At 46.1% G+C, this 23,259-nt stretch overlaps 3 protein-coding genes across 7 annotated transcripts in view; 2 read left to right on the top strand and 1 right to left on the bottom strand.

Moving 5' to 3' along the window:
• Positions 1 to 708: 708 nt before the first annotated feature.
• On the top strand, positions 709 to 8,901 carry LOC307044628 (uncharacterized protein; the record flags this gene model as incomplete). The annotated part of the gene is made up of 6 exons (XM_079689939.1): positions 709 to 830; positions 6,803 to 6,929; positions 7,189 to 7,269; positions 7,500 to 7,707; positions 8,642 to 8,732; positions 8,821 to 8,901. Exons 1-6 carry the CDS (start codon positions 729 to 731, stop codon positions 8,899 to 8,901), a joined length of 690 nt encoding a protein of 229 aa, XP_079546065.1. The 5' UTR covers positions 709 to 728.
• LOC307044627 (uncharacterized protein) lies at positions 8,488 to 11,445 on the top strand (the record flags this gene model as incomplete). The annotated part of the gene is made up of 9 exons (XM_079689938.1): positions 8,488 to 8,732; positions 8,821 to 8,999; positions 9,370 to 9,714; positions 9,856 to 9,973; positions 10,050 to 10,141; positions 10,253 to 10,370; positions 10,704 to 10,820; positions 10,938 to 11,129; positions 11,414 to 11,445. Exons 2-9 carry the CDS (start codon positions 8,901 to 8,903, stop codon positions 11,443 to 11,445), a joined length of 1,113 nt encoding a protein of 370 aa, XP_079546064.1. The 5' UTR covers positions 8,488 to 8,732; positions 8,821 to 8,900.
• A 9,724-nt stretch (positions 11,446 to 21,169) lies between these two features.
• Positions 21,170 to 23,259, bottom strand: part of LOC307043990 (uncharacterized protein) — a 42,509-nt gene continuing 40,419 nt past the window's right edge. For 2 of the 5 annotated variants that reach the window (XM_079688970.1, XM_079688971.1), the window contains 2 exons: positions 22,429 to 22,472; positions 21,170 to 22,044 (listed from right to left, as the gene is read on the bottom strand). In XM_079688970.1, the coding sequence (XP_079545096.1) occupies positions 21,892 to 22,044; positions 22,429 to 22,472 (197 nt within the window). In that variant the 3' untranslated portion in view covers positions 21,170 to 21,891. Of the gene's footprint in view, positions 22,473 to 23,259 lie in introns of all 5 variants that reach the window. The other 3 variants (XM_079688974.1, XM_079688973.1, XM_079688972.1) reach the window with 2 other exon arrangements.

Genomic DNA, 23,259 nt, shown 5'->3' with positions numbered 1-23,259 from the left:
GTTCAACATAAGCTTAAACTAGTTTAGCTCCATTTATATCAGCTCATAAGTGGTGTGTGAAAAATATTTGTCTTAATTACGGCTACATACGTCGGTGTTAAAGTGTGAGTTATACGTTATCTTAATCGCTTTTGTTTTACACATGACAGTACTAACGCTGGCCAACATTTTAATATATGTTTGGGGGGAGGGGCATAGTCCACGTCCATGTGCTTGTTACGCGTATGAAACAGGAAACACGTAAATGAAATCAGTCTGTCTAAAGTAGTTAAACCGTCACAATGTGCATTTAAAAAAGCTAGTTTCACTACATAATTCACTTTTTCTGTTCTCTCCTGCAGCTCCCGTACCCACACCACAAACCCATACACTGATCTACACCATCATAAAACCAACGGCACTTTTAAGAGCCAAACTCAACCTATCTCTCTGTCTATCTACCTACCTTTCTTATAGTTATTGTCTCTATCTTTTTCTATCATTCATTATCTATTTCTTCATCTATCCATCCCAATCTTACAATCTGTCTCTCTATCTCTGTTTGTCTCATACAGCAGCTGTTGCATATCTGTTGTGTCTGTCTGTTGTGTCTGTCTGGCTGGCTGGCTGTCTGGCTGGCTGTCTGGCTGGCTGGCTGGCTGGCTGTCTGTCTGTCTGGCTGGCTGGCTGGCTGGCTGGCTGGCTGGCTGGCTGGCTGGCTGGCTGGCTGGCTGGCTGGCTGTGTTGCAATGGCAACAAAACACAACCCAGACCCCAATAATCCCACATCCAATGAAGGGAAACGCATGGCTCTTGAGCTGAAGCATGAACACATGCTAGCTGAAGCTAAGGTTGGTGTTTTAACCCATATGACCTCATTCATTTCCCACTTGAATTTGGCACTATCTGTTATCCAAAAAATGCTGAACAGGCCAAGAGTAACTGGATTTTGGATCAATGTATAGGGCCTTTGCAAAACGGTTCATCATTACAACATGGGGGGCAGAGGCTTACTAAATAAAGCTTGTTCAACTTGTTTTACTTCATTATAGTTGGGTCTAGAACCTCAATTCCGTGACCATTCTTCTGCTAAGATGTTTTGACACTTGATTTGACATCATTGGACCTTTTATAAAAAATATAGACCCAAGGTCCCTCCCAAAAATCCCGGCAATTTTTGCTAGAGGGCCAAATCCAAGATGGCTGCTCGCGCCATCTTAAAAAATTAACTTTTGAACCAGAGCGCCTAGAGTCATGTGTAAATGCACTTTTTGGGGTAAGTCGGCCACAAGGATTCAATTTCTGACATCAGTTTGGTGCGATGACATCGTTCGGACCCACAAATCCAAGATGGCCACCATCCGGTCTAGAAAATATACACGTTTTGAACGGGAACATGCAGGATCACGAGGTACCGGTCACGGCAGTAGAACAAGCACTCACTGTTATAAACTGAAGTATATATATGTACTATATATGGGGGCGGAGCTTCCTACAGGCGATATAGGCGTTTGCCTAGAGCGCCCCCCAGAGGGGGGCGCCACAAATAAAAATGTTTTAAAAAAAAAGTTTGCTTGGCGCAGTTTTGGCTCTATATCTGCAACCATTATTTAAAAAAATAAATAAATAATCTAACATAAGAAATGAGCCAAAAATCTAAAATGGTCGGTCGGTCTAAGAGCCTCAGCTTTAAGTGTTCACAGTCAGAACATGCTAGAGCGCTGTGCATTGATGGGTATCTGTCAAGTGTTTTTAAAATTGAGCGTTGAGGAAAGAAAGACTAACGTTAGAGAACTGTGAAGAGGCAAAAGCCATCGGGGCGCAGTATAAAAACAGAAGAAAAGAAGAAGAAGAGAAACGTGCCAAGTTGAAAGGTAGGCTATGCCATCTAGTCTAGGGCTGATACACGATAAAAATAAATGTGTGTGGTGTTGTAAGACGGAGTCGGCAAAACATCCAGAATCAAAGTTGGTCCTGATTTCGTACGATCATGCATGGGCAGCGTTCAAGAGCCATACGGTGGCTCTGGAAGATGAACTAATGCGCGACAGAATCAACTGTCTGATCAATTATGCAGCTGATCAGCCGTATGCACTTGAGATCAGATATCATCACAAATGCTGGTTTAAATATGTTCGTAACTACCAGAGAATGAGTGAAGATGACAAACTTCCCCACATGCACAATGTCACTCTCCGTGAAGCTCAGACAATTTTCTTTGATAACATCAGAACAGTTATCTTTGATGAACATGAACTAAGGTCACTGCAGAGCCTCCTCAGAGATTACAGCTCTATCGTTTCTCGGTATGGATTCCCAACATCTGGAGTCAAGTCATCCTACATCAAAGATATCCTGACCCGGGAGTTTAAGGACAAGATCGGCTTCCACTCTCGCCCTCAGAGAAACCAGAGCGACCTAGTCTATGACACGTCTGGGAGCGGTTCATATGTCGAAGCAGCGATCTCCTCTATTGGTGTCAGCAGTGAGCAACTGGTGCAAAATGTGGCTGCGCGGCTCAGAGAGGATGTCAAGTCCATCAAACTCGTCCCATGGCCTCCACGAGTCGAGGAGCTAGAGGAGGAGGAGGAACTCCCGCCTCTCGTTTTGCAGTTGCTATCGGCTTTGCAGGGGAAGCATGGGGTAGATCTGTCTCCAAGCACACTTTCTCTCACCTCTCTCATCACACAGTACATTATAAAGCGACCCACCACTACCGCCATCAATGCCACCGTCACCCTTCACGGATTGACTCGTAGCAAGGAGCTTGTTGATTCGTACTACAAGCTGGGCATGGGGATCAGTTACCCGAACGTGCTTCTGCTACGTGATGTTTGGACAATGCATGACCTTGAGCGGTGCTCGGTCTGTCCGGCAGAGATCGCTGAAGGGAAACCAAGCATCAGTATCATCGACAATGACGATTTTCGGAACGATACATTGACAGGAAGAGGTACTTCACACCGCTGTAATTGGATGTTTCTGCAACGCGAAGAACGTCTTGTACATAAGCATGAGGCAAACACCCAGGATGAGCAACCGCGGATCAAACATGCCAAGACTGTCTCGGACGTGCTGACTGAGAAGGCCTCTGAGATGCAAACGGTTATGCCATATAGGACCGTCAAGCGTGGCGAGCCTCCGATCCGTCCTAAGCCTACTACTGTCTCATCGAGTACTGAGCCTCAGCGCCAGCGAAGCATTATTCATGCCCTTGCACGTGCTGATGTGAATGGTGACCGCCCTGTTGCAGCCGAACAGAATATCCCTTCGTACAACGGGTTTCACGCTGGATTGAATATGTGGCAGGACAAAAGCAAGGCTTATTTTCATACATCTTACAATCAACCGCCCGACAAGTCAGTTGTGAAGGACGTCATGGACAAGCTGGTTACCATCATCGCAACTAAGCACATGCCCTTTGCCTTCTTAGTTGGAGATCATCCCGTGTATGTCCTCATCACCCTGCTCAAGGCCGAAAACCCAAGCAAATTCAGTGCCATTGTACCTTTTCTTGGTCCCTTCCATACACAGTGTGTGATGATGAGTGCCATCTACAAGCGGTACAAAGGTAGTGAACTAGGTGAAGTACTTGTCGCGGCTGGAGTTATTGCCGATGGCTCCGTCGATCGTGCACTGAAAGGCAAACATTATAAGAGGGGGCTACGCTGCTTGCGACTCATGTACGAGGCCCTTATGTGTCAGCTGATGAAGGAGAACCTCGGGCCCGACCTGGCTGATGAGACGAGGGAGAACCTTGACATTCTGAGAGATACGAGTCAATCCGAGGAATCCCGCGCTGATGCTCATGTGGCACTAGAGAATGATGCTGACCTCAAGAGCCTTGTCACCAACATGTTCACCCACGTTGAGGCCAGTGACATGGCAAACTACTGGAGGGATTTCCTGTCCATGACAGACGCGCTCATGCAGAATGTACATGCGGTCCATATATGCAACTGGGATGAGTATGTGAGCTCTCTGCGTGCGATGCTGCCATGGATGGTAGCTTACGACAACAATAGATATGGGAAGTGGCTGCCAGACTTTTGGGCGATGTTGACAGCTCTCCCTGCAGATCAGGTTGCGTTCCTTCGTACTGACTTCACCCAGTCCATCACAGGCAACCCCTATTCCAACATGGCCTGGGACATGTGGATCGAATGCACCATGAACAAGGGTAGCAAAATGAAGTCTGGTTGGCTCTCTATCCTACAGAATGAGAAGCAGCTGCTGGTGCACTCCAGAAATGTGAACAATGTGGCCCAGATCCGGGCAGCTCACAATGCCCTTGCAAACCGAAAAAAGACAAAGAGGAAGCACACGGAATGCGGCCCCAAACGGATGTGAGAAGATGAGCAGTGTGTGCAAGACCTGGTTGAATGCATGCATGAGTTTGACACCTTCCCGTTCGATACGGCCTCAACCACCCTCCGTACCTTGCAGTCGGCCATGCCCGCCTCTGATGAGCTCGTTGCAGACTTCAACTCAGCCCATGCCGCAGGGGAGAAGAAATTGACCCACTTTTTGGAAGAACGGGTATTCAATAAGAATACCTCTCTTCATGCACCCGTCCCTCTGTGCAAACGATTGACGTTTGCGAAGGCGTTAAGCAAGGAGAAGCCATCAGATGAACTCAAGGCGAAAGCTGCAGAAATGGAGCGAAGCGCCCTCAAGGCAATGATAAACCTGGTTGAGGGCAGTCAACTTGTGAACCTCCCCGAGTTGCTCGAACATCGTATTGTCGAGGAGTGTGTGCCATTATTTAACTCCAACGGCACCTTCAGAAAGACACATCTGTAGATCTGCAGGAATCATACATCGCTCTTGTGGACATGGGCATGATCTGGAGGATGGCAACTCCATCAGCAGAGGATCGGCGGACGCAAGATGGCAACCCATACAAGTGGTCGGACTATGTCCACAAGCTATCATCTATTATCCTTGCACGCCATCATAATGCTCACCGTATCATATGTGTGAACGACCCGTACGACACAGCATACTCGACGAAGGATGACGAGCGAGACCTGAGGGTACAGGGAAACACACATGTGCCCAACACCTACATGAAATTGGGTGACGCATTCCCCACTGCCAGAATGTTCAAGACGCTGCTGTGTAGCTCCAGCAACAATGGGCGGCTGCAGAAAATGATATGCAGCTACCTGACCGATCTTGCACAGAGTGTTGATGTGGAGATTGTCTACTCTGTCGGCTCCCACTGTACCAACTTATCAACCCAACAACCGATGCAGAACTACAGCTTTGACCAGTCTGAGGCTGACACTATCCTGTTCTCCACCTATGTAGTTTTGCGCGAGTCAGGCTACAGTGGTCCAGTTGTCATCGATGCCACTGATACTGATGTATATGTTGCGGCAGCACTTATCTCACAGCAGCTGCCAGGTATGCTCTGTATCAAGAGGAAGCAGGAAACGTTACGCTGCTGTGACATGACAACTGACATGATGGCCGACTGTATTGTGCAGCTGCATTGTATGACAGGCTGTGATGCAAACTCAGGCTTTTACGGCAAAGGTAAGAAGTCTGTGTATGACCAGGTGGCGAAGAGCCCTGTTGCCCGACAACAGCTCTCGCGATGTGGAGATAACCTTGCCCTGACAGAGGAGGTGCTGGAGCAGCTCTTTGCCTTCACACGTAGCATCATCTACGGTGACAACAAGAGCAAAACCATGGCTGAGGCCCGTGCTGCTAAATGGAGGACTATCAAAAAGAAATCCTTCATCCGTCTCCCTCCGGATGCCGACAGCTTGCGTCAACATTGCCTCCGTGCCAACTACCTGGCGTATCTGGTGCGCCATCCATCGCTAAAGCACCATCCCTCACCAATCGGACATGGTTGGGAGCTGGTTGGTGGTTGCTGTCGCCCTGTACGTCACACGCGACCCGCACTCCCGATGCATCTACCTGCACCAAGGCCAACTGAAGAGGGACAGGAAGATGAGGAAGATGAGAGCGATGATGATGACGAAAATCGAGTTGCTGCTGTCCAGAGAGGCGATTCATCGGAATCGGAGGATTCAGAATGTAGCGAGGCAGGGTGCTCTGATTCAGACTGATACGGACTCTCAGTGTCATATTGATAAATAAAAAAAAAAGCAGAATTGTGTTTCATTTGTGTTATTGTTCAAAACTTGCCATTTCTCGAGGCAGCATTTTTGCGTTATTACATGTTGTTTGAAGTGTTCTCATTTGCTAACTAGTCAAGTTACAGCTAATAAAAGTATTTTATTTGAAGGTTAAGTAGTTGTATATCTTGTCATACATTCTTATTTCATGGTAAAATATTAATATGCAGATTATTTGCTTATAAGTCGATCAGTACTCAAAACGTGTGTAATTTCTCGACCGGGTGGCGGCCATCTTGGATTTGTGGGTCCGAACGATGTCATAGCGCCAAACTGATGTCAGAAATGGAATCCTTGTGGTCGACTTACCCCAAAAAGTGCATTTACACATGACTCTAGGCGCTCTGGTTCAAAAGTTAATTTTTTAAGATGGCGCGAGCAGCCATCTTGGATTTGGCCCTCTAGCAAAAATTGCCGGGATTTTTGGGAGGGACCTTGGGTCTATATTTTTTATAAAAGGTCCAATGATGTCAAATCAAGTGTCAAAACATCTTAGCAGAAGAATGGTCACGGAATTGAGGTTCTAGACCCAACTATTAGTTGTATATGGTAGGAAAAACTTGAAGCAAAAATGTTCTTCAAGTGAAAGAATTTACTTTTATTTGTCCACTGTCATATGGTATCAGTTTATCAGCAACATCAACCTTACATGAGTTGTTACTTGGTCACAGAAAGCAGCTGAGGAGAGGAAACGGGCACGCTCTGTAGGAGACACTTTACAGTCCCCTAAAAGGGGCTGTGTAGGACATGGCAAGCCGAGAGGGAGGCGTGGAGGGCAACGCCAAGGCTCAGCTACAGGTTGAAATCCCAATTATTTTACATTTTTATGAATTTACTAAGTAAATGGTTGGAAAATCGAATTAAAACACAGAAATTGCTTGTTGAGGGTCTACAATAATTGCAATATATAAACGCATAGTGACACTACAGTCGGAGACATTCCCACTGTGGTGTCATAAGAACTACGCTTTATTTAATTTCACAAGCTTTTAAACAATAGGTAGATAATACAAATCATCAGTTATCTGTTGTTAACCCTCTGTGTGATGTTTTACAGTCACATCCCCCCCGACTGAGGGCTTCCAGTCTTCCAGTGTGGAGGTTCTGCGTACTGAACCTTCAGCACAACACGAATTTGGTAAATCACAAAAATGGATTTAAGTTTAAAACTAAAATCAATTTTTAAATAAATTGTGTTAGTGAGAGAAAATAACCTTATACACAACTGACAGTTCAGGACTCGAACGAGGAATGTAATTCAGTAAAGATATTGGCCAGTTCCATACTGAGCAAAGAAATGATCCTTGATTGTTAGTGTTCATCTTAAATATAGTCATTTACAGTTAAAGTTTCCCATTCTGTTCACAGAAAAGAATATGGATAGACTCTCTGACATTCTTTCCTCATGTCCTCCTCCTGAGCCTCAAAAAAGCTCTGCCTCATCCTGGTCTTTTCGGCAGCAGAAAGCCTCAGAGCGCTGGAAAGGAGCGAGACCACACCACCTACAATGCCTTCTAGAAAAAGAGGCTGTTGGTCATCCCCTGTTTGGCCTCTGCCACGAGCCGGCTGTTATTAGGTGAGATAACATTTACCTTTATTTAAATTACTTTACCTAATTGTAATTTTTCAATATTAATGCTCAGTGCCCTGCTATTTCAGCTCACATGCATGACTTTTGGGATGTTAGAAAAATGGATACCTAGAGAAAACCCACATGAAAATGAAAGTAATTCTAGGATATTAGAATAATTTTGTATTTCCTCCCAAGGTGTAGAGAATGTCTCCCCGAGGAGTGGTTCTGTGGAGACTGTGATGTGCTTCATCACAATAACTAGCCACTCCACAACAGGGACAGTTTAATTAATGTTTTTTTAAAACCAATTAGTCCAACAACGTGTGTTGTTAGAGTGGAAGGTGGATATGACACCCATGACCAAGGTATGCTCTCTCAAACTTGCATTTTGATGTTCACATGTCTCTTCGGCCAGCATATAATGGTAATTAGTGCTTTTCTTTTTTTTTTGACAGCTTGCATATTGCCAACTGTGAAGGCACCCAACTGCTCCTGTAAAGGCACAAACTTCACTGTGGTACCAGGCAAACCAGTGATTTTAATTACCATAAATGGTAAACAAATATATATATATATATATATATATATATATATATATATTTCAATAGAAATCCAAATATATATATATATATATTTGGATTTCTATTGAATTGTTGTTATATGTTCACTGTTGTGGGCTGAGGCATTGTGCTTCCACTTGGAGTAAAACCTTCAGGTAATATCTGCATCTTTGACTATTTGTAGATGGAACTGTTGTAAAATGTGTCTTAATTATGTTTATTTACTTGTTCCAAGGGCGTCATGACTTGCATCTGCCACTATATGTCTGTCAAACTTGCCAGCAGCAGTGGACCCCCGACTTGAAAGTCCTCCTTAAGAGTGGATACTGGCCAGCTTCGGTCAGTATTTCCACACTTTACACCTTGGACCTCCTAAGCTCCTTTGAAGAGCTCAAGGTCATCTCTCCGGGATTCTCCAGACAGGCCTTTGCAAAGCTGCTGGAGCATCGCACAAAGTGTGGAGGAAGAGTAAGTGTAAATATTCTTTACCATATTATACATGATAACATTTCCGTAAATAGACAAAATCACAGCAATATATGTAATTATCTTCCAGTCTGGACCTGTCAACGGAGATGCACTGCAGCGCAGCTTTCTGGAGTTCTCCTATGCCTCGTATGAGGAAGACCAGCTCTGATGTGGTGCTCCTTTCATCTGCCCTGCCTGCACGCCGGAGATGTTGGCTGTTTCTGCCGATGGAAACAGGAAGCTGTATCGCTTTCGGCGAAGTGGAAGGTGCTGTTTTTACAATGTTGTTATTTAACTTTTTTGATTACTGTTTATATTTCATGGATATATTTGCTAATCTTTTTTTCCTCAGTTTTGATGGCAGCGCCTTTTTTAATGGGCTCTTTGTAGCAGAAGACAGCGCGGTGGCTGCATTTGTCGACAAAATACAGAGATCACGGAAAAATGCAAGTTTTTATTCGTCATTTTACCTTATAGGTATATCACAAAAATAGCCATGTATATCCGACCCTGACTTTCTTCAAATTCAGCTACTTCTCCTTACCATCTACTCCAAAATCAGATAATTAGAACAAATGGTGTAGATCGTGATTCCATTGCTTTTAACTGATTTGTCATGATGTAATGTGTGTCTTAGACCCAGGGAAGAGGCACATGTGGGGACTCCCAGTGGACAGCAGCGAGGGAGACGTCAAGGAGGGCTTCGAAGCTGGATGAAGAAGGGATGGAGGTGGCTGTATGTCGCCATGGGTTTCTTTTGAAGGCCTTAAATATGTACAGGGGGGAGATATTCGCCTACCCCCTGTATCTTCAAAAGGAACTCATGCCAGCCAAAGCCAAGTTCTTCGCCATGGATGTGGCTTGCAAGTACTGGCCGTACATGGAGAAAGCTGCAAGTGTCCTTCCTGCTCTCCAGGAGCTGACCACCATGAAGCCATTCCTCAGTGTTATGCATGCTCGAGCCCATGCTACCAAATGCGAGGTATGTGAAATATTTTTGTATCACGTACATTTATATTTTTTATATTTATAATACTGAAGTAGTAAATATCTAAGCTATAATGTTTAGTATAGTAGTATGTAGCCTCTTTGCACAACAATTCCAGCAACCTTTTACCATCAGATTATATGGAGTGGGAAGAACCAGGAGGTAGCAGGGATGACCGCTGGGGAAGAGGTGGAGCAGGTCAACAGCTGCTTGTCCCGTTGTGCCCTGACAACAAAATACATGTCCAAAGCAGGTGAGTGGAAGGTTTTGCCCTATTATTGCATACTTTTTTAGATGACACATCATAACCTCATTATTGCTTTCAAAAGCACGACTGGACATGCTCACAGTGCATGCAATGGGATGGAACAGGAAAAAAGGTGACTCCCTTCATCAGGCACTTTCCACAAGATATGTGAAGGTGAGCCTCCTATTAAAGGGGTTGTTGTGTCCTTTGTCATTTGCACATGGCTTGTTGTTAATCATAGCAAGTTTTAATCTTGACAAATGTCCATCGTCTACTGTTTATCAGACTAGTAAGAGGCTCCTGGAAGAGACTGCAAGTCTTGAGGAACTCAAGACGGAGCTACATTGTGTCTCAGATGACATGGTGTCGACGTGGATTTCCGACATGAAGGAATGGGCATCTGGTAAGCACGACGAGATAACACCAGCTACATATCATTGTCCATGACTGTTTGAATTTACAGATTTGATCCTAAAGAGCAGCCAATTTTAAGGCAATAAGGCTGATTTTTCATGCCACGTAATGGGACCCTCACTGGATTTCAGTAGACAGGGACATAATCTTCAAGCAATAGCAAGCCAACTATGTGTCCATGTTTATCTCTGATATGTTCCAGTTTCCATAGTTGTACCATCAATTTGTGTTAAAAGGTGTTAAATATGTTGCACAACTTTGTTTCTCAAAACCGTTACGTGTTGTGTAACAGTACATTTTACTGCCAATATTATTTCTACAGGAACATCAGAAACATCGGGTACTTCTGAAGACATCCTTCAAACAGCACTGCAGCAAAGCATTGAGGGGCTTTACCTAAGTGTGAGGCAGCGGAAGCAATCCCTTTACAGACAGAATGGTATAACAATATAATGTTTTAGTTTGCAGATTCAACCTACTGAATTATATATTTTTTTTGCACTTGCAAATATAGTTTGTCACATATCCCTATCCCACTACTTCATGTATTTTTCAGACATCAGCAAGCTCCGGCATCGACTTCGAAGGAAGCTTGCAGACGACAAAAAGCGCCTTAATCAGGAGGTACTGAAGTACAACCAGCTGGTACACGACTCTGCCAGAGGCATAGATGTTGCTGCGGTGGAGCATTCCCTCTTTGGAGGGAGCATCTTGTCCGTGCTGTGGCCGTGGGAAGTTCATGGCACGGGTCGGTTTTCAGATATTTCATAATAATTGATTTGAAGTTTTGTTATATGAAGGTATACCTTGCTGAGTTAAGCACATTTTCATGTAGAGCAGGGGTCTCAGACTCAATTTACCTGGGGGCCGCTGGACGTAGAGTCTGGGCAAGTCTGGGCCGCTTCAAGTATTCCGCAAAACATTTATTAAAAAATACAACATTAACAGTTCTTCAACATCTTCTTAACATGAACTGTTCTTCACAACATAACTATGTACAGTTGCTCTTTCTTGCCTACTTCTTGCTGGTAGAGACCTGGCAGCGCTTCCTCTCACACAGCTGAGCCACATTTGGTTTGAGGGAGGAAGCAGTTGAAACCCTCAGTATGGCTTGAAGATGTGCATCAGTAAGTCTGGACCTTTACTTTGACTTATTGAAGTTCATGGTGGAGAAGAGCTGTTCACACATATATGTGCTCCCAAAAAGGCACATGGTCCGCTTGAACATCTTGGAAATCTCAGGGAAGGAGGGGGGCAATTCTGTCATGAACTGTCCAAGCTGGTCTGCTTTCCCATTCACTTCCCTGAACTTGGCTTTGAGCTCAGAATTGCACTGCAGGTCGATGAGCTCCATTTGAAGCACACCAGGGGCATTTTCCACATCAAAGAAGAAGGGGTCTGCAAACATTTGGAAAGTGGCTCTGTGTGTCTTGAAGTCTGCAAACCGCTGATCAAATTCCTCCTGTAGCTTCACAATGGCATCAATATACTTCTCACCACTGAATGCTGTGCCCCTGTCCATGAGAGCCTTGCATGCTGGGAAATGGCAGAGGTTTTTCTGAGGGAGCTGGGCTTTCCATAACATCAGTTTTGTAGAGAATGCTCTGACATTGTCATATGCTGCACTAACAAGCTGGCCCTGGCCCTGCAACTTCTTATTCAGAGCATTCAGCTCCTGCGTGATGTCAACAAGAAAAGCTAAGTCCATGAGCCATTTGGGATCACTCATCTCAGGAACAGCCATCCCACCCTTCTCCAGCATGAATACTTTCAGTTCTGTTCTCAACTCAAAAAACCTCTTCAGGACGTTTCCCCTGCTGAGCCAATGTACCTCTGTGAAGTAGAGCACATCCTCATATTCTGACTCAATTTCCTCCAAAAAAGCACGGAACTGGCGGTGCTTTAAGCCCCTGGATCTGATATGGTTGATGCATTTCACAACGATAGACATCACATTGTCAAACTTCAAGCCTTTGCTGCAAAGGGCCTGCTGATGGATAATGCATTGCAGAGCAATAGCCTCTTCCACACCCTCCTCCTCCAGTTTTCTTTGAACAAGTGCCACCAGCCCGTTTTTTCTCCCTGTCATTGATGGCGCTCCGTCCGTCGTAATTCCAACATACCTCTTCCATGGCAGACCGATATCTGCAATGGCATCACACAGTTGCTGAAATATCTCCTGAGCGGTGGTCTGGCCATGCATTGGTTTCACTGTAAGCAACTCCTCTGTCACCTCAAAATTGTCATCAACACCACGGACATACATTGTGAGCTGAGCGGTGTCAGTGATGTCTGTGCTCTCATCAAGAGCCACAGAGTTTGCACGGAAAAGTTTGGCTTTGTCGCACAGCTGATCATATATGTCACTTGATAAGTCAGAAATGCGCTCTGCCACTGTGTTAGCTGACAGGCTGATGTTGTTGAACTGACCCTTCTTTTCCGGACAGACTATACTTGCAGCCTGCAACGTGCATTTTTTTACAAACTCGCCTTCCGTAAACGGCTTTCCCGCCCTAGCAATCATCTCACTCACCACATAGCTAGCTTCGACTGCTAAATCAGCCTCATTGCTTCCTTTCTTGAAGAGATTTTGTTGCTTCCATAGAATTTCTTTTTAGTTCTGTGACTTTTTTCTCTCTCTCATCTCCCAGGTATTTTGCATACTCTGTATGTTTAGTTGAGTAGTGACGTTTGACGTTATACTCCTTGTATACAGCAATTTTCTCTGTGCATATAAGGCACGTTGCATTTCCCCTGTACTCAACAAAAAAATATTCAGTCTCCCACTTCTCCTGAAATGTTCTGTGGTCATCATCGATTTTTCTTTTCCCTGAAAGTTTTGATGAAGACATGGCGATATATTTTGCTTCCACTCTGTGTCACTTTTGGATCACTCTGGATTGATTCCGCTGCGCGCATTTGATTGACGTGTGCCACGTTTGGTCCGCGGGCCTGGAGTCTGAGACACCTGATGTAGAGTGTTAGAACGTTCATTTAGTTTAAGGGTATATCTTAAGTTTTCTTATTGTGTATACATTTGATTATTTTGAAAGTACATGTTTGGAGTTTTAAACATATTGTTATGCTATAATCCCCAGAACTACAAATGTAGTAACTGTGTAGTAACTACACACTATTCTGTGTTTCGCAACATGTTCTATGGCACTTCTCTGCTGGGAATTGTAGTTTTAAAAGACGTTTTCATATTTCCCATAACAAGAAGTTGCCAGTATTAAACTGTGTACATCCCTGGAGGTTTAGGAGATAGGAAACTATAGGTTACTTACGTAACCCCAGTTCTCAGAGTAACATGAAGTGAGATGTCTCACTATGGGATGCGCCTCAACGCATATGCACCAGAAGCATCAATCTCATTACGCCAATCCTGATTGGCTGGTGATCTTGACGCCAACGTCAGGGAATCCACCAACCCTATAAGTAGCTTGCGCCACGACGCAGGCGTCATTCAAAATAAGCACCTCTTCTCGCTTCGCCTCAGCAAGAAGGGCCGTCAGGTGAGACATCTCACTTCATGTTACTCTGAGAACTGGGGTTACGTAAGTAACCTATAGTTCTCATTCATAACACTCCGTTCGATGTCTCACTATGGGATATTGAGACTCCCGCATTGCCAGACATGCTTATCTCGAAAATCACCAACACAAAAACAGAACTTAACAGGTAGAACCCTGTCCCAATACGGGGCCCAGCACTGCGCGGGCCACACTTGGAGCAGAAACATCTAGCCTGTAAAAGCGGACAAAAGTGAGCGGCGAGGACCAGCTCGCTGCTGCACAAATGTCTTGAATGGAAACACCCTTGAACAAAGCCCAGGATGTAGCCAATCCACGAGTAGAATGAGCGCGCAGGCCCGTTGGTGCCTGCAAACCCTGACTCGTATAAGCCAGAGCAATCGTCTCCACAATCCAGTGGGAGAGCCGTTGCCTGGTAACGGGCTTGCCCTTATGAGGGTTAGCCCAAGATACAAAGAGTTGGTCATTGCACCGAAACTCTTTCGACCTGTCCATATAAGTGCGCAAAGCACGAACCGGGCAAAGCAAATTCGGCCGCTGTTCCCCAGAGGAACCTAGCGGTGAAGGAAATGCCTCAAGGTCAATGGGAGTGCATGAGCCAACCACCTTAGGCACGAAGGCCGGGTTGGGCTTCAGCAATACTCTCGTTTGCCCCGGGGCAAACTGAGTACACGAAGGATGCACAGAGAGCGCGTGAATATCACTGACTCGTTTGGCAGATGCCAGAGCCAGTAACAACACTGTCTTCAGTGACAAGTGCTTCATGTCAGCGTCTTCCAGGGGTTCAAATGGAGCTCGAGCGAGCCCATCTAAAACCACCGTCAAGTCCCACAGGGGCACCAATGACCTGGAAACGGGGAGGAGCCGGCGAGCCCCTTTCATAAAACGGCAGACCAAGGGATGTTGACTAGCCGTCTTTCCCCCAAAGCCCACATGGCATGCGGCAATAGCAGCCAGGTACACTTTGATCGTGGAGAAAGCTCTGTGTTTATCAATCAGATCCTGTAGAAATGATAGAATCACACCGACAGGGCATTGAAAAGAGATGTGTTTCTTTTGAAGACACCACTCCTCAAACACCCTCCACTTACAGTCATAGAGAGACCTGGTGGAGGAAGCCCTTGCACTCTGAATAGTGTTTATCACTTTCTGAGGGAGCCCCACTGTACTCAGGTTATACCACTCACGGGCCAGGCCCATAGCGCCAGGTGCTCTGGGTGTGGGTGAAAAATCATTCCCCCCGCCTGAGATAGTATGTCCCTGTGTAGCGGGAGCTGCCACGGCTGTCCGCACAGCAGCTGATATATCTCCGCCAGCCAGTACATTGCAGGCCAGTGTGGAGCTATCAGGATCAGTGTGTGGCGTTGTTCTCTCACTCTGGCCAGAGTTGGAGGAATTAGAGCCAGGGGTGGGAACGCGTATAGAAGGACCGGGGGCCAAACGTGCGCGAGCGCGTCCACGCCTAACGGTGCATTTAGATCGCGCATTGAAAAGAACAGCTGACATTGAGCATTTTCTTTTGATGCGAACAGATCTACCGCGGCCCGGCCGTAACGCACCCACAGCTGACTCACAATCGTTGGATGTAGAGTCCAGTCTGCGTACAGTGGTGCACCTCTGGACAGCAGATCTGCCCCGAGGTTCATCACTCCCGGTACGTGTGTCGCTCTCAGAGAGAGGAGACGTCCGCAGCTCCATAAGATCAGTTTGCGTGCCAGCCTGTGTAACTGTAGAGAACGCAAACCCCCTTGGCGGTTTATATACGATATCGTGGTCGTGTTGTCTGTCCTCACGAGGACATGATGTCCCCTGAGAGAAGGCAGAAAGCGTCTTAGGGTGAGAAACACCGCTAAGAGCTCCAGATAATTTATGTGTGACCGTTGGAGGTCTCTGCTCCAGAGACCCCTCACAGGTCGACCTTCGTATATGCCCCCCCAGCCCGTCAGACATGCGTCCGTGGTGACCACCTTCCGCGATAAGACAGCACCCATAGGCACGCCTCGCACCAGGAAAGTCGGGTGCAGCCAGTGGCGTAGCGCCGTTACGCAGTGCACAGTGACCATCACTCTCCGCGCGCCATGACGCGTGGGGTTTAGTCTGAGGGCAGCTACCCAGCGCTGAAATTCCCTCATGTGTAAGCGGCCCAGACGTACTACTAGGATGGCTGACGCCATGAGCCCCAGTAACCGCAGACACGATCTGAAGAGAACATATTTGCGTGGCTGGAAACGAGCGAGGCAAGCCCTGAAGGCTCTCACTCTCTCCGCTGACAGGCGGGCTGTGAAGGGCACCGAGCTCAGGCGTAAGCCCAGGAAGAGCACCGACTGGGCTGGGGACAACATGCTCTTTTCTGTGTTTATTACAAAACCCAGGTCGAGCAGGTGTTTCATGAGGATATTCGTCTGCATAATAGCCTCCTGCTCCGACTGTGCCAGAAGGAGCCAGTCGTCTAAATAGGTTGCCAGGCGAATCCCCTGTTGTCTTAACGGGGCTATCGCTGCCTCCGTACATCGCACAAACACCCGTGGGCTGAGAGACAGACCGAAGGGAAGCACTCTGTACTCGTAACAGACACCCTGAAAAGCGAACCTCAGATATTTCCTGTGTGGATAATATACTGGGATGTGAAAATACGCGTCTTTCAGGTCGATTGATGTGAACCAATCGTCCTGACGCACGAGACGCAGTAGGGATGTGTGAGTGAGCATCCGGAATTTGTATTTTCTGAGATACCCGTTCAGAGCCCTTAAATCTAGGATGGGGCGAATTCCATTCCCTCCCCGTTTGGGAACGAGGAAATATTTGGAATAGAAGCCGCTCTGACTCCGTTTGGAGGGTACGATGGATATGGCTTTCTTTTCTAGTAGCGAGAGAATCTCCTGCTCTAGAATGTGAGCCGACGCTCCCCGGGCATGTGATTGCACAATGCCCGAGAAGCGAGGGGGGGTGACAGCGAATTGGAGTCTGTAGCCCCGTGATATCGTTTTGAAAACCCAAGCAGAGCATGTGAGCATTTTCCACCTTTCGCTCCTCAGAGCGAGCGGGGATGTCACCATATCTCTGTTGTCTGCACCCTGTGACCGCATTGGTTGTGTTATGGCGCCCTCTAGTGTCTGAACACGGTGGCGCTCTAGGGTGACAACCTCGGTTGACACTGCGCATGCGCGCGGTGATGGTGCGTTCACAGGCCCGGCCACCGTCCGCATTCCGAGAGAGGCGTTCATAGCCACTCTCAGAAGCGGGGCAGTCGCCTGACTGTTTATTGACATTATTATTTGTCTTTTTAATATTTTCGACTGTGCCCTTGGCTTTAAGCCTGGAAGCAACAGTGGCAAACATTTTATTTTTAGACCCTTGTGTGTGTTTGTGTGACTTGAACGACTGGCAGGAACTGTTGCCAGTGCTGTGAAGTCTGCTTCCCTCATGGCGCGAACTGGAGGATGACGTGCAGTCATCACCCGAGGCGGCGGGAAGGCGGGAGCGTGGTTGTCCCCCGGAAACACATGGGTGCTGGATACGTGTGGAACACGATCCAGGGCTGAAAGAGAACAGGAAACCTCCAGCCCTTTCCCCGAGGGGGGGAGGGAAGGCTGTCAGGCTGCCCTCTTCTTCTTCCTCGCCTGGTGACTGAAAGTCTGGGTCGGCGGTGCCTGTGTGGCTGCTGCCGGGACCGGGGACTTTCTTGGCCAATTCGTCCGCGCCTCGCGTCTCGGTGGGAGACCGGGGGCGGGCTGTGGCTTCTGCCATCTCGGGACCTTGAACAGGGCCGAGTGCGGGGTAGCCTGGGGGAAGGTCCGTCGCAGGACCGTTGGGGGCGGCGGCTGGGCTTTCCGAGGGAGGCAAAGCTGGAGAGCTTCATCCTCCTTCTTCTTGGCCTCACACCGCTGTTGCATGGAGGCAAGAGCTGAGCCGAATATGCCCTCAGGGACGATTGGCATGTCCAACACGTCCTCCTTTTCCCGGTCGGGGAGGTTTGTCAGGTTCAGCCATCTGGCTCTCTCCTGCACCACCATCATCCCTAGCGATTTTCCTGTGGCCTGTACTGCACAGCGCTGCACGCGGAGGCAAATATCCGTGATCGCCATGATCTCCTCCCACACGGCCGGTTCAGGCTTCACCGTCATGTCCGCGCACAGCTCCGCTTGGTACGCGGTTAGCATGGAGGAGACATTTAGCGCCCTGGCGGACAAAGCAGCCGCTTTGTAGGCCCGTTCAGTCATTGCGGACTGGAACCGGTCCGCCTTTGTCGGCAGTGTGGGGTTCCTGCTCGGGGCCGCCGACACCCGCGGTTGGAGGTGGGCTGCCACAAGCGGCTCCATAGGAGGCATGCGGAGTAACCCGAGCTTCTCCATGCCCTCACAGTCCAGAGAGGAGGCTCCCTGGATTGGGGCCTTGCTGCTGAAGGGGCGGTCTCTCCAGGAGACCGACACCTCGTCCAGCAGCTCCGGAAATACGGGGAGAAGTTGCCTGGTCAGCCTTGCGGCTTGGGGCAAGTTCTTTCCCTCGTATCTAGACCTGGAGGGCTCTCTGGCCGCTTCAGGCCAGGGGATGTCCAGCTTAGATGCAGCGCGTTGACACACGCCCTGCAGGTCCATGCTGAGGCGGGGGAGCGGTGGCTCGTCCTCGCCCGGGGAGGCAGACATGGCCCCAGGCTTGGCAGCCTGGGCAGACGAGACGAAGATGTCATCTTCGCCTTCGTCTGAGTCGGAAAGAAGAAACTCCGGGGCGTATTCTTCTTCCTCCTCCTCATAGTCCAGCTCCAGGACATCCTCCGCGGGTGAGGCCATGGTGAGGTCCAGTTGGGAGCCCCAGCTTGACACAGCACGGGGCCCCCTTCCCGCGGCTGTCGCCGCCACCGAGTCCCAGCTTGACACAGCGCGGGACCCGGCACCCGTGGTGGTCGCCACCATGCCCTGCTCGCCGGCCGGCGAGTTTACAGGCATGGGGAGGTCTCGGACCGGCATGCTAGCTTGGCGCGCTAGCCGCCGGCGGCGGCTTTTGGCGGTAAAACGGGAACAATGCCCGCACGCGCCGGGGGTGTCGATAGCCTCCTGGGCATGTTGCAGCCCGAGGCAAGACGAGCAGACCTGGTGTGAGTCAGTACTCGATATCTTTAGCCCGCAGCCGCAGAGCCGAGCCTCCGACACTCCGTCTCCTCTGGTGTGAGGGAGGGAAGAGTCCATCTTAGCTAGCCTTGGTGCGGCGTAGAAAGGACAAACGAGCAACAGGCGTGTTACCGTTTGCGGGAAAAAATCCAAAAACCTTACCGTTATCCGTTGGAAAAAAACGGCAGGGTAGATTCTGATATTAACTGGAGTGTTAATAAAGTAAATTCCCGTGCGAAGCAAAAGTAGCTGGCGAGCGCCCGTCGACCGAAGGTTAGCTTCGTATATCAGTCTGTGGACCGTTAAGCTAGCTAGCTACTGATCTTTCTCGAGATGTGCTCCGAAGCGAGAAGAGGTGTTTGAATGACGCCTGCGTCGTGGCGCAAGCTACTTATAGGGTTGGTGGATTCCCTGACGTTGGCGTCAAGATCACCAGCCAATCAGGATTGGCGTAATGAGATTGATGCTTCTGGTGCATATGCGTTGAGGCGCATCCCATAGTGAGACATCGAACGGAGTGTTATGAATGAGAACACTCACATTTAAAACATATAATGAATAAATGGGGGGAAATTGCTTGTGCCCATAATGGGCAGCATTAATAAATAATAAAATAATAAAAAAAAAATATATATATAAATAAATAAATAATAAAGCTCTTCTGACCTTAGCTATCATGTGGGTATGTATATATACCCATATGCCAGCTAGTGTCAGAAGAGCTTTATTTAACAGCTCGTCTTATGTCTGTGACCCCTCCTGTTGTAAATTGATAAGCCTGAAACATGCACTTGTCAAGGTTCAGAGGCAAATTTTGCAAATATGGCAGTAGCCATCGATCATCTTAAGATAAGATATACTTTATTGATCCCAAGTTGGAAACATTTGCGTTACATCAGCATGAGTAACAGTTGTAAATATGCAGTGGTGTTTATTTGTAAATCATTTAGTATAATCACACAAATTCTGTGTTTTATATTTAATAATTCTGTGTTCTTTATTTATTGAATGTTCAATACCTGACAAGGTCGGAGATGAACAACTTGGGTCGCAGGTTCCTCAACAGTGCATTACAAGACATCTATCAATATGTGTGTATACCTCCACCATTAAATTAAAGTCATATTCTGCACATTTCTTATACTATCTACATACATCTTATAAGAGTATAATACATATGTATAATATCAGTTAAAATAAGTGCTTAAACATACAGTAGTTAACATTGCAGGAAAGCAATATATTAGTACTTTGTCAGGCTTAATATTTATACCCCCAAAGCTTTTTTCTTATTCAAAATAAGACCTTAACCTAAAGTATTCTTTAATGTTTAAATAAAGCCTTATTAGTTTGTCTGTCTGTGTCTCCTATTAATATCTAATAATACAAATAATAAATTTCAATAACGTGCTTTAACCACTAGGTGTCCCTTTCTATCAGCTGTGCACCGTTATGGTGTAAATATACCAATATACCGATTGGATCAAATATAAAAGTCAGCCGAATTAGTATTGATACTGCGAGGAGTTGACCGTCCATCAACATGTGACCGGTTGGGAGTGAGAACGTGTTGTGTACAGAGTTATTGCAGTGGGCAGGAATGTTTTCCTGTATCGGTTCCTGTGACAGCGGAGCTGCAGCAGTCTGTTGGAGAAGGAGCTCCTGTCTGTCCAGCTGCAGGTGGAGAGGATGGGTGGGATTACCCATGGTGGAACCAGAATAAGGTTTTTTGGGTTTACACGCCTTTCATCGTAGTGGAAAATGTTGTCATATGCAATATGTTTGGATAGTTTCACCATTGAAATGCGTTTGATAACACTAGGTGCTCTAGTGCCAAAGTTGTGGCCCTAAAAAAATATCAACTATTCATTTGTATGGCATCCAGAGCTTCCACATTTTAGGGAATATGTTTTTTGATTTAAAATATCATCAATGTGATAAGCAATGGTTACATTAAAACCCTCCTATTGTATTCGTTTCCACCCCTTACTTTGGTGTTCGCGGTAAAATTTGAGCAGTCCTGTTTTAACTGCTATTACATTAACACAAAAACCATGAATCATCACCAAATTTCATTCATTTAATCAACATTGTATGTTGAGTTGGCACCTCAGCTCAAAACATACAAAAACACAGAAGAATAGAAAGTTAACCCATTGAAATGATATGAGAGCAATGCTACAAACTACAATTCCCGTTAGATACGCGCCCAACAATCGTTACGAAGTACACAGAGCTGACATATTTGTAGTTCTTCCAATCGGGCGCGTTCCGAAACCAAACCCTGTGTTTAAAAAATATAAAATACAAATTTGCACTTTTGCCTCCTTAGCAACGGCAGTATCGTTTGGGTGGCGGTCTGAGTTCGGGTACCGTATCTGTGACGTGACAAAGGGTCGCCGTGACAACGTGGTGATGAGATGTGGATAACTTTCCAGATAAAGACCATCCTGATACTCGAGTTGTGGTTTTCAATAAGTGAAAAAGAAAATTCAAAGTAATCACTACCATTTTAATATCTCAAGCATTTGTCCCCAAAACCTTTCAAATGTAGTAGCAAAACCAGTGATCCAGATCAGGATCATTTTAATTAGGCCTATAATTAAATGATATAATAATAATACATTTTATTTTTAGAGCGCTTTTCTGAAACCCAAAGACGCTTTATATGCAAGCCTACCTCCAAAGCGTTATACTTCGGAAGTTAAACAAATTAGATAAGGCAGTGGATGGCAAAGTACCAGATTTCACACATGAATTATGTTTAAAATAGGTTATGGTGTTCCTATCACTGACAATGAAATCATGTAGTATTTCAACTGTAATTTCCTAACAAGTCAAATGCATTTTGGTGGAGGTTTTCATCTTATTTCTAATAGAAACATATTAAATATGACTCAAATGGAGCATATAAACAAGAGAACAAACGTGTAAAAACAAAACTGGTGTTCAAATAACAGATTTTATTTTTATGCATTATCCCGGAGAATTCTTCGGCTGCCAGGAATGAGCCCACTCCTTGCCACTGAAAACAGAATGGAATAATGTTAGTTACAGTTACTGGTTTCGTCTTTCCGAAAAGCATAAACCATGTGTGAAGCAAACATCTTATAACTCAATTTATATAAGTAAATGTTTCATTTACCATTTAGAAAAAGTGAACATAGAAATGAAAACAAATGTTCTAACAAACAATAAAAACAAACAAAAACACATACATTAACAACAATGAAGTTAAACAATCATTTGTTCCTACACTACTTCAGCTGCTTCAGAATAACAGCAGTGAAATATATAAGAGGACTGGTGGTAGATTTGGATGTTTTGCATTTGTTAAATATCATGTGTTTGTTCTCCAACATCGGACTACATCAGATGACATGAAGCCAAGTAACTGGAAGATATATACCATACTGGACAGGGCTCCCACTCCACCAACATTTCTGCTTTTCTCTATCAAGAGAAGAAAACAAATCTCTAATTTCGGAAAGACCAAACGCATATTAGCTATTTAGCAAACAATTGTGTTGGAAGTTTGTAAATCATAAAGCACACCCTATGCATTACTTTTATTCCCGTCTAACCTTTCTCATTCTTTCTTTTATTACACTCCTGGGGCCGTATTCACAAAGCATTTTATCTTACCGCTAGGAGTGCTCCTAACTCGCGCTAAAACATTTTACGTAGGAGTTTTTTCTTAAAAGTTATTCACAAAGCCGCTGAGACCTACTCATACTAAGGATAAATCATTAAGAGTGAACTAAGAGTGACGCGCCGTTGCTATGGATTACGTCGATTCTCGTGCATGAGTTTAGAAGCGGTCAGTACGGTGATTGGTTGTTCAGAGCAGGCGGTCTCGGTGAAACTCATCCGCAACATCCCACAAACGAGCCCACTAAATCACCGAAAAACAGGGAAATAGCCTAGGCTAGAAATGTATTCCTATCAAATAGTTATGGACAGTGCAGTTAGCAGAATACACGCATGATGACAAGTTTGTGCAGACCACGATAATGTTGTTGTATATGCACGTTAAAGAGAGAGAGCAAACAATAAAAATACGTAAATTGCATTAAATCAAGGAGGCAATTAAAAGCACCCTGCAAACTATTATCCAATGAGCATATTTCCAGCACTTAAACACTTTCAATAACAGCCCATACCGCCGTTCAAGTCCCCCTATCATGATGAATGTAAACAATCTGCGTGTTGATGGAATGTACTTTCTTTCTATTGACGA

The sequence above is a fragment of the Notothenia rossii genome, assembly GCF_949606895.1.
Source record: "Notothenia rossii genome assembly, chromosome: 6".
NCBI lineage: Eukaryota > Metazoa > Chordata > Actinopteri > Perciformes > Nototheniidae > Notothenia > Notothenia rossii.
This window is presented reverse-complemented; position numbering and strand designations above follow the sequence as displayed.